At 47.5% G+C, this 16,849-nt stretch overlaps 1 protein-coding gene across 1 annotated transcript in view; it reads right to left on the reverse strand.

The window, feature by feature from the left end:
• NFX1 (nuclear transcription factor, X-box binding 1) overlaps nucleotides 1–16,849 on the reverse strand; it is an 892,403-nt gene that overhangs the window by 586,541 nt on the left and 289,013 nt on the right. Inside the window, exon 5 of the mRNA XM_086965422.1 lies at nucleotides 1,974–2,079. Within this exon, the coding sequence (XP_086821548.1) occupies nucleotides 1,974–2,079 (106 nt within the window). The remainder of the gene's footprint in view (nucleotides 1–1,973; nucleotides 2,080–16,849) is intronic.

Consider the following 16,849-nt stretch of genomic DNA (forward strand, 5'->3'; position numbering starts at 1 on the left):
CCAGCTGGTTACAGACCCTACATACAGAACAGGACACACACTGGAACCTATCTTCATGTCCAGCAACAGAATCAAATACAGGCATACCACATAACTCACCTGGACTGACCATTTCATTGTCCTCTTCACCATCACTAGAGCATCTCACACCACACTCAAACTTCCTAGCACCTCCTTCCGCAGCTGGAGCAAAGTGACACAGAACGAATGGGTGGAAGCACTCAACACCACACACCCCCATGCCACAAGCAACCTGAAAGGGGAAGTCAAAAACTTCATCACCTGGGCCACCAACGCTGCTGACCAAGTGCCCCCCGTAAAACTAGCCAAAACCTGCAAAGACACCAAAAAAGCCAGCTGCTACACACCGGAACTTAGCACAAGGTAATGTAGCTGCAAACAACTGGAAGAGCATACCAGCAGAGACAATTCAGACCGATCCACCTTCAAGTTGCCCCTTAACAGATACCACAAGAAATGACTCCCTTGCAGTCTGCATACAGGTTAGCGCTAACCAATCCAAGGAACTCTTCACGATCGTTGAAGAGTTCCCCTGCCCTACAGCCACAGAGAACACGATCAATCCATGACAAGAACTCTGTGACGCCCAAGCAAATCACTTCCACAACAAGACATCCCATCTGCAGGGACTTCGAACCCCAACCCACCATCCTCCTAACTCTAACAGAAGCCTCCCAAGACCAACTGCTCACCGCACCAGACACCACAGCCATCATGAACTCCATCCACTCAGGAGCAGGACCCATGGATCCCTGCCTCTACACCACCCAGAAAGCCACGAGATCAGCCACCAACTCACCACCATCCTCAATGCATCCACCACCATAGCCACCATCCCAGGCGCATGGAAACACGCAGAAGTCAGAGCTATCCTCAAGAAACCCCCCGCAGACCCCACCAAACTCCAGAACTTCTGCCCCATCTCGCTGGTCCCATGTTCTACCAATGTCCTGGAGAAGGCCATCAACAGTCAGTTCACTGAACACCAAGAAAAACAACCTGCAAGACGCCTCTCAATCCGGTTTCAGAGCCAGCCACAGCACTGACAATCTTCAAATGGCTCCCCAAAAATCCAAGGAAAACAGTCATGCATAACCCGGATTGCTTGCTGTCTGGACTACAGCAACGCACTGTATGCATGAACCACCTATGAACTCATGGAAAGGCTCCAGACTATAAATAATTCAGTGGCCAGACTGATCCTCAACATGCCCAAACAGATGCACATCCCCAAACACCTGAGGAACCTCAACTGGCTCGCCTTCCAGAAATTATGCCAATTCAAACTACTGACACGCCTACAAAGCCCTCCATTACCAAGAACCAGCTTACATGAACCACTAACTGAACTTCTACCTCCATCCAGACACCTTCACGCCGCCTCCCTCGCACAGATTTCGTGCATCTGTCATTGCCACAGCAGAGGCCGTTCCTTCTATCACCTCGCCGCCAAGTGCTGGAACGCCCTTCCCCTCTGAACCTCACCCTCGTTGACAGACTTCAGGAAGAGACTCAAAACCTGGCTTTTCGACTAAGATCAGCAACGCAACGCCTGGATACCCTCACAGGTGATTAACAGCGCTATACACGTATTGTGTGATTGACTGATGTCTGATATGTCTCGCACTGGGAGGTTTACTATCAGGGAGCATAAGGCCTCTTCTACATACAACGCTGTGCTGTAAAATGTGGAGTACCAACCAGGGATAGCCTTGGGATCTGTAACATTTAACATACATTTTAACTGTAAATTTTTAATTGCTTTAATTCGTGTAGTAAAATTAGTTTTTTTAATGAATTTAATTATGTCTAGTTACGTTAGGAATGGCATGAATAAAGTGTGTATTTATGCAGAATTTCTGCAATATTACTGAAAAAGAAGGATTAGAAATGACTTGTGCTGTAACATTATTTCCACATTACTACTATGCAAACATACGCTTCACACTTACATGTTGCAGGAATGAGGGCAGTCTTGGCCAGAGCGTCTCTTGCTGCAAAGCTCACCACAACTATGAGGTATTTCATTTCTGTTCCATTCGGGATTCTTTACTTTACCTGAAAATGATTTAAAAAAAATGTATACTCAACCGTGTTTATATACCAATGCCCTAATAATAAAATAATAATAATAATAATAATAATAATAATAATAATAATAATAAAACCATACGCCCTGTCGACAAACATTATCAGCAGAACCAACTGGTCAAAGCCATGATCACAAAATTGATGAACAATTTAATTTACAGTTCCATAGAAGCTGCTCATTGCTGTAGCACTCAGGAGCACTTCAAAAGAAGGGAGCATTCTTGATCTGCCCATAAAATAGAGAAATAAACCATAAATGTATGCTGATGTGGCATTAAAATCAAATCGGCAATAGTCCAAAATACATGTTAACTTTTTCAATCATTATAAATATCAGTTTCTTTCTTTCTTTCTTTCAAGGTACACAGATCACTGATAAATAATAAAAATGATTAAATGAAATAATTTAAGAAGAAACAATAAAATACTTATTACATAATGGAGGAAAAGCTGTACAAAATACATAGATTTTGCAGTTGAACCTTAAACGCAGTGCCTACTGAAAGTTTAAAGGGAGCAAGACTTAAACCAGTGGTGTGACCCCTTTAGAAATCTTGACTACTTGTTTTTTTACGTAATAGTTTGCATCTGATTGGGCAAATACATTTATAATACAATGATGTACTTAGCACTAAGGGTAGCCAAGGACACCAGGGGCCGTATTACAGAACCTGCCCCAAGGGCGAAACGGGCAGGTGCACCTGCTTTGCAAGCTCCTGGGGCACGATGGAATTACACAAGGGGCTGTAGATGCTTGTGCGGCCCCTTCGGTAATGTTGAAAGTGCTGGTGCACATGTAGAGCCAGAGCTTTCTCAAAAGGGCATTCCCTCATTTGCATGGTGACGTGGCCCTATGCAAATGAGGTAATCTATTTGCCTCTGCGCCCATGCCGTATTATAGACGCAGGCACAGAAGCAAAGAAGCTGCCAGGCGGTCTAATGACAGTGCTCCACCTAAAAGGCGGGGCATTGTCTGTGCGCCCCTCCCTGATGACAGCCCTCTGGACCTCCTTCCCAGACAACCCCTTGCAAGAAGGTGCAGTCACTCACTGCACCAGCCAGCAAGGGGATCTCTAATCCCCCTTAAAAGGGCAGGTGAGTTGCTGTCTGCACACTGAAACACGAAGCGGCTGATTCAAAGCCGCTCCGCATTTTAGTTGAATGCGCTGCCCCAGGGCAGCACGTTTGTGGCTGCCCTGGGGACAGTACATTCCATCTAATACGGCGCACTCTCCTTGTTAGCGCAGAGCACACCTTTTGAAAAGTGCGACCAGCGTTCACAAGGAAAACACACTGCATTCTGTAATAAAGACCCAGGTACACATCTCAGCAAAGCCGGACCGATTACCTGGCACTTCCAGATGGTTTCTTAGGATTTCAAGAAATACGTAAGTGCACTATTGATAAAGAAAATCTTTCTCAATCTTTTGATGTACCAGAGTGGTTCAGGGTACAAATGGCAGCATTCATTTGAGAAAAAGGAAGGTGGAGTCTCTGCTGTAATAGAAATGTAAATTGCCTCTAGGCAGGGTAGCACAAGGCAGAGTTGGATTGGATTGAACACCTGCAGCTTGGTCACTCTATTTTCTGCTGTTCATAACTTTCCCATCAATTGTTGCAAGCCTAGACGGCACTAATTATCATTATTTTTTTAAAGAGAGGAAAGGTGATCCAATTTAAAATAATTTACTATAATCTTGTGAGCGGCATAAAAAAAGTATCATATAATCAAACCAAGCACACGGTTTGTTTTTGTCACTGTTGCATCTATCATGGTGGCATTGTGGGTTATTGCACCATCTTCATTAGGGTTTTTGACATTAGGAGCACAGTATCAGCCAGCACATGCTGACCGAATACACATATCAATGCAAGCAGTAATCCTGTTGTAACCCCTGTCATCATGTTATACTTTACTGACTCAATCAGGAGCTGCAGTGATCTCAAATCAAACAACATAAAACAGTTCAAACAATTCTCCAAATGAGCAGCAGTCGTACCTAGAACAGCTTGAGGTGGTGGAACAGTCCCTCCAATCCATCCGTTCATTTGCCCTGCGCAACCCCCTCCCTAGTGTGATAAATCCAATCACCAGGAAATTATGAACTCAGGATCTGCAACCTTGTTATAATTTCCGCCCCACCATCCTCTGAACGCGTGAGCGCGAGTTGGGGAGGTCAATATGCAGAAAGGGGATGCATCCATATACCATTGTAATGGTATAGTGGCAGCTTTCATAGCCCTTGATGTTGCCATCAGACGTTCGACAGGTGAGAGTGTCTTTGAGGATTATTGCAAGTCCACCTCCCCGACCCTCTGGTCTGTTCTGTGAGCACATAACGTACCCGGGGGGGAGTGCTAAAACAATGTCTGGGCCACTACTGGGGGTAAGCCAGGTTTCTGTTAAGAACAGAACGTCTAGGCTATTGTTAGTAATTAGGAGGTTTACTTCTTGTACGTGTTTCACAAGCGACCTGCAGTTAAGTAGACCTAAGAGTAAACCCTTTGATGCCACGGTCTGGTTGACGGGGTTACAGCGGTCACAGCCGGAGAATTGTGTGTCTCCGGTTAGGATGCGCGAGCAGGAGGGATGTTTGTTGGTGTTCAAGGCTAGCAAGTCATCCCGGGTGTAGGTCAGGTTGGTGGGGGCTGCCACGGCCAGAGTGACTGGGCCTAAGGCCGGCTGGGCCCGGACGGGCCCAGACGGGCTTGCCTTTGGCGCGCCTTCGGCGCGCTGACGGCGCGCCCGCTGCGCCCGTCCGCTGCACGTCCGGTGATTACACATCTTTATGGATGGAAAGGGGCCGGATGGGCGTGGCCTGAGAGGGGGCGTGGCCTCAGTTCCTCGCCGTGAATGGCGTCCAAATGTTTGGTTTGTTCTTGAATCGGTGCAGCGAAGGGGTCGCTGTTTGGCGTGTCTCAAGCCCGCTGTGGGGGTTCTTGCCGGGTGAGTGCGCAGTTAAAAGTGCAGGTTATTTTTAAAGTGACACAGAAATTACAGTTTTTTTTTAAAAGTTCTATCGTCTCCCGGCTTCCGTCTCAGGAGGTTTAGCAGTTCTGATTTTTTAGCGCTGTTGATCGCGCTTTTATACTGTGGCGGGTGGGCGTGGCCTGAGAGTGGGCGTGGCCTCAGTTCCTCGCCGTGAATGGCGTCCAAATGTTTGGTTTGTTCTTGAATCGGTGCAGCGAAGGGGTCGCTGTTTGGCGTGTCTCAAGCCCGCTGTGGGGGTTCTTGCCGGGTGAGTGCGCAGTTAAAAGTACAGGTTATTTTTAAAGTGACACAGAAATTACAGTTTTAAAAAGTTCTATCGTCTCCCGGCTTCCGCCTCAGGAGGTTTAGCAGTTCTGATTTTTTAGCGCTGTTGATCGCGCTTTTATACTGTGGCGGGTGGGCGTGGCCTGAGAGTGGGCGTGGCCTCAGTTCCTCGCCGTGAATGGCGTCCAAATGTTTGGTTTGTTCTTGAATCGGTGCAGCGAAGGGGTCGCTGTTTGGCGTGTCTCAAGCCTGCTGTGGGGGTTCTTGCCGGGTGAGTGCGCAGTTAAAAGTACAGGTTATTTTTAAAGTGACACAGAAATTACAGTTTTTTTTAAAAAAGTTCTATCGTCTCCCGGCTTCCGCCTCAGGAGGTTTAGCAGTTCGATATATCGCCCACCAGGCAATTTAGGGGACTTTCCGACCAAAATTACTGACCAGACCTCCGTCAAATGCACGTCTACAACTAACTACCTATTATTAGGAGACCTCAATGTACATTTCCTGGACCCAGACGACAAACTGGCCAATGAACTACTCCAGGATCTTACCTCAATGGGCCTAGATCTTAAAAACCCACAGGCCACCCACGAAAAAGGGCAACTGCTCGACCCCATTCTTTCCAACATCCCCAACCTTAGATCCCTTGACCATATCCCCCTTCCCTGGACGGACCACTTTTTGGTTCCCCTAGTATGGGACATTATTACTGTGCCCCCGCCACTCCCAAAAATTAGAACGTACTCCAGACAATGGCAAAAATTGGAACCAGATGTCTGGGCAGCCAAACTCCGAGAAAACGTTCCTCATCCCCCCAATAACACCTTAGAAGGGGATAAGAAATTCAGTACCTGGATCACTCAATCGCTTGACGCCATCCTGCCCAAAACCCACTCTCTTAGACACATCAAGAGAGTCAACCCCTCACCCTGGTATACCCCGGAACTCAATCTGCTACGTAAGGCGTGCAAAAGACATGAGCGTAACTGGAGGAAGGAAAATACCGAGGAACGGAAAGAAGCATTCCGCGCTGCGGTAAAATCCTATAAAAAAGAGCTCCGTAGCATCAAAGCTAGTTTCTACGAGGACAGAATTAAAAACGCGGCCTGTTCGGCACATGAAACCTACTCAGTTCTAAAAGAACTACTCCACGCCCCTGACCCCCCACTCAAACCCCTCGACCCCAAAGCAGCGGAAACCAAATGCCAAAAATTAGCCACTTTCTTCGATGAGAAGATTCAAAACATTCTCCTAACCATTCCCCCCCCGAACAGGACCCCACACAGCCGGATCCTACCATCACTACCGCCAACCCCCCACTGCCACCAGCCCTCCAACCCTCCCTGGACACCTTCGGGCCCGTAACAACGGAAGAAGTAGGAGCTATGCTGGCCGCAATTAAAAGTGGCTCTCCCCTTGATCCTGCCCCCCTCCGCTTCCTAAAAAAAGTGTCAAATACCATCATCCCCCCCCTCACGGCCCTGATCAATTCTTCCTTCTCAGAGGGCATTGTCCCCCCCAGCTGGAAAGCGGCAGCAGTCAAAGGTCTGCTGAAAAAACCCTCTTTAGACCCGCAGGACTTCGCCAACTACAGGCCCATATCCCTTCTCCCTGGAAACAGCAAGATCGCTGAGAAGCTGGTAAATAAACAACTATCGCTTTACCTAGAAAGCAACAACCTCTTAGAGGCCTCCCAGACAGGGTTTCGTCCAGGTCAGGGCACCGACATCGCCCTCCTGACAGCAGTGGAGAAGGCCAGAAGCATTCTGGATACGGGAGGATCAGTGGCAGTGATCCTCCTAGACCTCAGTGCGGCCTTCGACACTGTAGACCATCCCACCCTAATCCACCGACTGGGAGAGATCGGACTAAAGGGTCTGGCCCTGAAATGGCTAGAATCCTTTCTGACTGGACGCTCCTTCCAGGTGCGGGAAAACGACAGCTGCTCATCCATCATCCCCCTCCGGTGTGGAGTGCCACAGGGCTCATCCTTGAGCCCTACACTTTTCAACGTGTACATGGCCCCACTGGAGAAGAGGGTCAGCTCGTACGGCGTGTCAGTCATCAACTACGCCGACGACACTCAGCTGGTAGTTACCCTTTCCCACCCTCACCACGCCCCATCCGACCTCCACAGCTGCCTCTCTGAAGTCCACCGATGGATGAACCTCTCCTCATTAAAATTGAACGGGTCCAAGACTGAGATCCTCCTGATGGGCCACAATGGGCCTCCCTACCACCTCACCTTTGGCCCAGGTGCCTTGGGGATCCTCCCACACCTAAGGAAGAAGTCAAGAGCCTGGGTGTGTGGATTGAGAAGGACATGAGTTTCAGAACCCAGGCAAAGAGAACTGCAGGAACATGCTTTGGACTACTTAGAGCCTGCAGGAAGATCTTTCCCCTGCTCCCAAACACCGCAAAGAGGCTCCTCATCCAGGGTCTAATCCTGGCAAGATTAGACTACTGTAACGCTATATACTTGGGATGTCCTGAAGCCACCCTGAATTCACTGCAGAAAGTCCAAAATGCCGCAGCCCGCCTACTTACGGGCACACCTGGAATATCCTCCGCCAGGCCAGCCCTCAACTCTCTCCACTGGCTCCCAGTCAGAGAAAGGGTCTTGTTCAAAGCCCTCTGTCTGGCCCACAAAACACTCAACAACAACGGTCCCCCTCTTCTGAGAGAACTTTTAATTCCATACAAAGCAGAGAGGGATCTCCGGTCCAATTCTGAAAATCTCATTGTAGTCCCTAGAGTGAGAAAAGCTAAGACCGGTGGCCGTCGCTTCTCGGTCCACACGGCGAAGAGATGGAACCAGCTACCCCGAAACTTAGGACTGAACTGAACTATCTCCAGTTCAGAAAGACCTTAAAGACCTTCCTTTTCCCGCAAATATAATCCCATTAGTTGGCCAAAACCCCTGGAGAAGCAGATCAGCGCTGGGATGCTCTTCGGAGTTACTACGCGCTTTACAAAACCATTAAATAAATAAATCATGTTAACGAATGTTCTCATTCCTACATGCCGAGGTCCACTTGGGGCACCTTTAAGGAGTCCAGTAAACCTTCCCAATGTGCTCCAATGGGTCTCCTATGCAGCCCTTGCACCTCCTCATGCCCTTCTTCAGCGTTAGCGCAACCCAATACCCCATTCCAGGCGGTACTCTAGCTTTGTAAGACATGGCTATCAGTCTATGGATTATAAGGATTAAGTCTATAAGTGGTTTGTAGTGTCCTCTGCATGTCATATTTTAAAGATCAGTGCAACCCGTTATTTTGGTGGCCTTTTTCCGTGACCTCTAGTCATAGAACTTTTGACTATCGGGCAATTCCAGAACGTGTGCCATGTCCGCCCCAGGCCCCATACACCATGGGCAGGTGAATGAAGATCCAGGAATGATCCGGTCGCGTCTCGCCAGAGTTAGGTAAGCCCTATGCAGAATGTTGTGCTGTGTGTACTGGAATCTGGCATTACGGACAACCTTGCTTGGGTGTAGGAAAGCCCCGTTCCATTCCTACTGCATCAAATCCTGGCCTATGTTTCCGTCCCCCCGGTTCCACAAACGAGGAAACACAGTGCCTACTTAAAGTTCGAAGGGAGCGACACCCATACCAGTAGGGCGACCCTTTAGAAATCTTGACTACTTTGTGTTCAGAATATTAGTTTGTACCAGAGTGGACAAATAATTTTTTAAGTACACTGACATGCAAACAATTAGGCATTAAGGGGCAGCCGAAGACACCAGGTACACATCCCAGCAGAATCGGACGTATTTACCTTGCACTTCTGGACAGTTGCTTAGGATCCTGTGATATATGTGTGAAAGGGCTTGCGTCAGCCATGTTACGAAGTGAGAGCCTTCCCCACAGTTTGCATGGTGAGTATATGCGGGTGCTGATCAGGTTTAATGTCAATGATTTGCCACAGTTGTACAAGTTCAGCCACTATCCGGCCAAAGGCCCCACCAGGAGGCCCCTGCCATCTCTCAGCTGCTCAAGACTAGTGCTCTGTCCTGGAACAGGTCTCGCTTGGTTTTCACCCCACGGTCTCCAAAATCGTCACACACTGCCCCCCAAGCAGTTCTCTAATCGGTCAGAGAGAACCTAAATGGATCCCAGGTGCGTATTGAGGCATATTCGGCATGAGGCATATTCGGCATGAGGCAAACTCTTCTGAAAACTACTGTGGGCCACTTGTAATAGGCCAGTGACCTGCTGAGGGCTCACCTCCATGGGAGGAAAGCTTCTCTCACCACCCACTATGCATGGTACCCAGAGACCAGTTCCAATTCCTCTACGTACTTTTCTGCCATCAAGCGAGTAGGCCACTGCAATTGTGCTGCTAAACAATAATGTTAAAAACCTAGGGTCCTAAGGCCACCTCTTTCCACCGGGAGCTACATTTTGAATAGTGCTATTCTACAGCTACCATTATTCCACAGCAAGACCTCCAGCATAGCATCTAGGGTACGAAAGGTGCTTGGAGGGACGTTCACCAGGAGATAGTGAAAGTAATATAAGAGACGAGGAAGTATCACTATTTTTATAGGAACATTCAGCCTTGCAACAAGAGTGTGAGCGCACTCCAGAATGGTATCTGCAAACGGAGGGGGCCAATGGTTTTCATGAGGTTACCATTGATGAGGTCACAGCTGGTATGATAGATATTGAGGCTCAAATAACAAAAGGTGTGTGGTTCCCAGCGTTGCGCATCGACTACACATTTCTGCTGTGGTGGGCACTCAGGAAACAAACAAGCATTCGCCCAGTTCACCCATAATCCCGAAGCCACGCAAAACTCCATAAGCATATCTGTTACCTCAACAATGCACTCCCGTAATTACCTCACATAAATCAATACGTTGTCTGCATATAGTGAGACCACTTGCGTTGTCCCCTCCAATAGTATACCCTAGGCTTGACCCTTCTGTCTAAGCCTCGGGCCAATGGTTCAATTGCCAGGGAGAATGGGAGTGGAGATAGGAAACACCCTGGAGCATGCCTCTGCTAACTCGAAAGGGGGCTGAGGCGCACTGCCCTGTCTTTACACGCTCTGTGGGCTCTGAATAAACCTTATGAGCCTCTACAATCTCCAGTCTATGCCTATTGTGGTCAATGTTGCAAATATGTACTCCCAGTCAACAGGGTTAAATGCTTTCTCCAGGTCCAGCACTACGCATGCCGCATAAGGCCACCAAGCGGATGCATTTTCCAACATTCCATAAAGTCTGCTTATATTAAGTGTAGTGGACCGACGTGGTATGCATCAGTTTTGGTCAGATGAACCAGGTGGGGAAGATGTTTGAGAAGTCTCCATGCAAATATCTTGCTCAGGATTGTATAGTCCGTATAGGGGCCAATAGGATGTCATCTCCAAGGGACTCCTCCCAGGTTTTGGAGGTGAAACCTGTAATGCATCTCGAAGTGTTGGGGGCAGTAGCCCTGCAGCAAGAGTGGCAGTATATAGTGTAACAGCTTTGGGACCAGTACATCTGAAAATCGCCTGCATGACACACAAGGCGGTACACCTAAACTCACCCGGCTACCTCGCTCAGAAACTGACAATCTCTGGCGGAGCTAGAAACACTAGAGGCACAAACAATCTTCTGCTGAAACCTCGAAGATTCCGGAAGGAAAAAACATAAGCGCTCCTTCTCAGGAATGGCGCCTAGGATCTGGAACTCACTCCCGCCCGAAACCAGGCTTATCTCTTCCACTACACTCTTTAAAAATGAAGTAAAAGCTATCCTCATGGCTAAATACACTTGAACTATTATCTCGAACTCTGTTAATACTCTGCACCGATCTGTACTACATGTTTGACCCCTTTGCTTATTTGTATTAGTAATCTTATTACTCACATGATTGGCTTTGCAGCCACCTATTTGTACTGTTTGACCTATTGATTTATCTGTCTGACTATGCTCCCTCATGTACTACTCTTTGTAAAGCGCTCTGATATCTGCAAAGATCTTGTCCGCGCTATATAAAACTTTCAAAATAAATAAATAAAGCTTCATACGCTTAGTAACTCAATAGGTAACCCATACAATCCCGGGATCTTACATGAGGCAGACCCCGGATGGCACCTCGGATTTCCTGCCCCATATTGGGAGTGTTGAGATCGTCCTTCACTATCAGTTCAATGGCAGGCAGTGTAATCATGCTGAGGAATTTAGTGATTGGGACTTGACGGTCATCCAGGGGGTTATTAGAGTGATTGGTAATGGATGGCGAATACCGTATGTATGTCTGTTTGGCTAGTGACTAGTTGCGTTGGGGCTACTTGTATCTAGGTTATGAGAGTGGTCGCCAACTAACTCTTCAATTACCATACCAACAGTAGGCCTGGTTTGTTGCCCTCAGCATGTATCTTAGATTGGTATGCTATGTATTCAAAGCACTTCAGCGATTCAAAAAGGCAGGCATGGTGGTCTTTCGCCGAAGTCAGCGCTGGTTTCTCAGCACGGTCACCTCACGCTGCGATCTCAACTGCTTCCAGCGAAGCCTCTATCCAGAAAATATCACGGTGCAGGGCAGCTCGTTCGACCCATCACTGTGTGTATGCAATGGCCCGACAAAACACCTTCATTAGTACCCATTCTATCAATCTAGTAGGAGCGGTGCCCCAATTGTCTGTTAGGTAATAGACTGAGCAGTATTTATCAAGTCCCGGATAATAAGATCCTCCAATGCAGTATGCTGCAATCGCCAGGTCGGGGACTGTAGGAAGTAGCGCCCCACACATTGACAGAGTATCCCCAGACGTGGGTCCCTTGCTCACTTTGTCACTGGATTCAAGCTAGACTGGTTGATGAGGGGTGTTACCCCGAAACCGGTCCCAGGACTACCTGGCTTGGCAATTCGGGTGCACTGTTTCCATGAGGCACAGGGTCACAACTGATTTACATATAGCTGGGTCTGAACTGGGGTGGCAAAGTGAGCTAAAGAATGATGATGGATTCAATCCAGATATGTGACTGGGGGTGAGTGTCTGAAAAGTTTCAGTGCTCCGTCCAACATCTCTTTGTGTTTGCTTTCTTTGCCCTAATTTAGCAGGGTATGCCCAGACGTTGGTACCAAGCTCACATTACCACTGGATACAAACTAATCTGGCTGATGAGGGCTGCTACCCTGAAACTGGTCCCAGGATGCTTGTTTCTGGTCCAGGGAAAACCTGGCTTGGCAGTTCAGGCTGGACTGTTCCCATGAGGCACAGGGTCAAGACTGATTTGCATATAGCTGGGTCTGAACTGGGGTGGCAAAGTGAGCTAAAGAATAATGATGGATTCAACCCAGATATGTGACTGGGGTGAGTATCTGAAAAGTTTCGGTGCTCCGTCCAACATCTCTTTGTGTTTGCTTTCTTTGCCCTAAGTTGGCAGGGTATGCCCAGACATTGGTACCATGCTCACTTTACCATGGATACAAGCTAATCTGGCTGATTAGTGATGCTACCCCGAAACTGGTCCGAGGATGCTTGTTTCTGGTCCAGGGAAAACCTTGCTTGGCAGTTCAGGCTGGACTGTTCCCATGAGGCACAGGGTCAAGACTGATTTGCACATAGCTGGGTCTGAAATGGGATGGCAAAGTGAGCTAAAGAACGAAGATGGGTTCAATCCAGATTTGTGACTGGGGTGAGTGTCTGAAAAGTTTCAGTGCTCTGTCAATCATCTCCTTGCGTTTACATTTTCCATACTGGTAGCCATTTTCTTTAACAGTGCTTGGTCTGGGGAAGCAAAAACTTAGGATTCAGAATGTAACGCAGTGGTTAGGGTTGACTTTACTAATAAGAATTTATTTCTACCCAAACAAACCCTTCTTAGCAAAATTAGAATAATGAAAGGCAGTGACAGAAAAACATAACTTTCTAACCTAGATTAGAATTGTGACTTACAAACTGCACTGCAACAAAAGGAGTAACCCACTTAGCTTTGCTCATAAAATACTGTTCTATGATCTGCTTAGTGCATGCACTTTGCAGGAGGTTTATTAACCATCTGCGCTACCTTAGATGAGTCAAAACTACAACTAGACAAAACTCCAATCTCTCTCCAGCAGGTACATTAATCCCCAGCGTAATCTTGGAACGCTTGTTTCCTGAAAACTGGTGGCTATACAAGGAACTATGCAGTGCTTTTAAAAATGCTGGATTTCTGCCCCCCACCCTTCCAGCCTCCCGGGGAAATGCCCGATGCCTGGTACGGCCAGTCTGCCCTTGCCCAGAGGTTGATAGCTACCGACCGAGCTTGCACTCTTCATGCGGATGTAGGGTCTCCAGCATCTCATGTGTCTCCACTCCCAAAGCTCTGGCGTCTCCATTCACAATGTGTGTCAGTCAGCTGTGTTTGTGTTGTCGACGTATTGGGTTCTGATGAGTCATAGCAACACTGTTTCACCCAGTCCCAAGATTCTGCAGGTTCAGCGAAGTAGTAGCTTCACCATCACCTTCAACTTGGCCGAAACAACGAGTAAGCCAGACCAGCAGACCGCAGCTTTTTCTTCACTCCCATGAACGAGACTATGCGATGCTGTACAGCCAGGATGTAATCGAGGAATATAAATATAAATGTTTAGTGATGAGCGAGAGGGCCCTGGTGAACGCAGCCTGAAATATGGTCTCTTTTTCTCTGCAGGTCCTCAAGCTGGCCAACTCCAGCCTAGGCAGTGTGTCTGGCAGCAGCCGCCTCACCGACTCTCAGTGGACCCACTCTACCAGATAATGGTGCGATAGCCTCCGTGGGCAATACTGAGTGCGACACCCATGCTTCGAAAAACGCCACCAGGTCCGATCCTTCTGCACCTTCCGGGAAGCCATGACAGCCCTTCTGAGTCTTTGGCTCTGTTTTCTAGCTTGTGAATTTTAGCTGCAGGGCTCTTGATCTTCCCCTCGACTTCTGTCATCACACGTCAAAGAGTGTCAAGCGTGATCTCGGCCTGTGTGATGTGTGCAGTAAGCTTCCTAGGATTGTATTGCAGCATGCCAAACTCTACCGGAAGAGAATCTACTCTGCCCCCCAGATCTTTTCTAGTGTCCGCAATTGCTGCTAGGATTTGTGCAATTTGGCATCTGCAGTATCCATCACCCTTCCAGCCTGGGACACACACAGCTGTGCAGACTGAGCCGTGGTTCCCTGCGTCCAGGCACCCCTGGATGTGAGCTCATGCCCCTCACAGCCCCATGCAGGATATGTGCTTCATCTTCTGTCTAGTCGCTCCCTACAAGTTGCCAGGGCTAGAAGAAAAATGAGGAAATAGAAAGAATATGTGCTCCGCTGGCCTCAACCATGGGTCCCCAGGTTGTATGGACCTGTCTTTCCCTTGGACCTCTCTCCAGGGCTGTTCACGAAGGTGAAATGTGCAGTCTAAATAGCAGAGGACCCATCGCTCAGTGAACCGTGAAGCTCTCAAAGTGGCCGAGAGGATCATATGGGCTGGCTGAATTAGCATCTGTAGACATTTTCTGGACCCACCTCACCCCTCAGGATGGTAGAAGCAGTCCCGTAGCACCCCCTAACAAGGGTCAGTCTCGTAACGTATTTTGGAAATACGTTACATATGTTGCTATTATTCTGTTCTTCTTTTAGAGATTCACTTTGAACATTTTGTACATGGTTGAACAACATGGTGCACTGTTTTTCTTGTGCCCGGTCAGCAACGTCTCCTAACTCTTAAGACACAATATGGTGGCACAGCTGCTGTTTTCCAACACACAAGTTTTGCCCTTTGAAACAAAGAGAGGAGAATTCCAGCACAGGGGACGGGTCTTGGAACAGGTGCACAAGCCTTGCGTAAACGGAGTTTACCTGTAAGATGCGGAGCACCTAACTACAAATACCAGGTATGGGATCGGGTGTTAGTTACTCCCAGAGATCACAGATATATCCCAGCACGCATAATGAGGGTAGACCTAGACAGATATATAACTTGCCATGATAGGGCTATTCGTTGTATACAGTTTGCTAGTAACTCTGCTTAGTTGTATATGTTTTCTAATCGCAGCACAACTGTTTCATAATACAGCACAATAGTTTCAATACATTTTGTAAACATTACTTGTGTCTTTATTTTGTTTATTACGGACATGCATGTATGAAAGGTGATGATCTGTTTTCACGGTTACCTTGGGGACTAGAGGGTCTTGTTCTATGCTGCCAAATCACTTGTTACTCTGGAAAAGTTAGAAGTTCAGGAGAGACAGAGTAAGCTAGTCAGATTTGGGTCTGCAGGTTATGATGAGGTAGCAAAACTTAGTTCCTACATCCAGATATCCTGTTATCCCAAGGCACAGTTCTCTTTCCAGACAGAATCTATGCGGCATGGCACTACCTACTATGGTCTAGTACTTATTCAATGGGTCTCCTGAGTAGTACTTGTGCGTGTCAATAAATAACCCTTACACCAACCCCTATCCGTGGTGTTGGGGATCAATCTTCCACAGCTCTTTCCTAAGCCAGCTAACTAGATCCCAGATGATTCCAATGGGGCAGCATTGCTAGTTTCCGAATCCTCCTAAGACTTGCCCTCGGTTTACAGGAAGAGACACAGCTCTGGTGGCAAATCACAGGTGGAATGAGGTTGGGATAGAGAAAGCATGCAGAGTCAAAGATGTTGTGGCTCGTCTACTCAACAGCAACACTGCAGCAGGCATTCACACCAGTCTGATACATGGTACCAGCAGTGGCGGCTGGTGACATTTGAAAGTGGCAGGGCGTAAAAGTTTGCAACGAGTGCCCAGCAGGGAGCAAAACTTAAAATATGACAGGCCCCCACACCCTCAAAATGGATGAGCCATGCTGAGCCAATGCCCCTAAAGATGAAAAAGCGGCCCTTTGTTATGTTTATAATGAAAGCAATCATTACATTTGCCACGCAGTAACACAGAAAAATACTAGCTTCTGCTGATTGTCAAGCATTCTCCAAGACAGACATAACATGCCCATTTTATTACAGGATTAAATAATGGACTTTGTCTCACATTGGGAGAATTATTGCCGGCGCATAAAGGAGAGAATAAGTTCCTCTGACAACAATTAAAGTACTGTTCCACACGTGCACCCCAAACCCACTTCACTCTCACCACCAACATACATGTGTGGTTTTCACTAAATTAATAGAGATTCCTTACCTTTAGGAAAAAATTGGGCAAAACTTGACCTCCCGGTCATACCGCTCAACTCATTATTTTTAGATGAATATAGTGATCTTGTAATAACCACAGCCATATACCCGGGAAACAGAATGGAGCAGGCACACAATGAACTTTAACGACCGGCCTCCCTCCTATTTATGACTCAATTATCATTAAACAAAAGCCAAATTGCAACGTACTTTGCAATCTTCTAAACATTAAGCATGCCAATGACAACGAATGTGGGCACTCGGAACTAAGCAAGGAGAATATCTGAATACATAGTTCCAGGAGTATGACTGCTAAGGTTCACACTTGCATGATTGCATTTCACTTTGACACGCACGTATTTAA

This window comes from Lissotriton vulgaris, chromosome 4_1 (assembly GCF_964263255.1).
Source record: "Lissotriton vulgaris chromosome 4_1, aLisVul1.2, whole genome shotgun sequence".
In the NCBI taxonomy this organism is placed as follows: Eukaryota; Metazoa; Chordata; class Amphibia; order Caudata; family Salamandridae; genus Lissotriton; species Lissotriton vulgaris.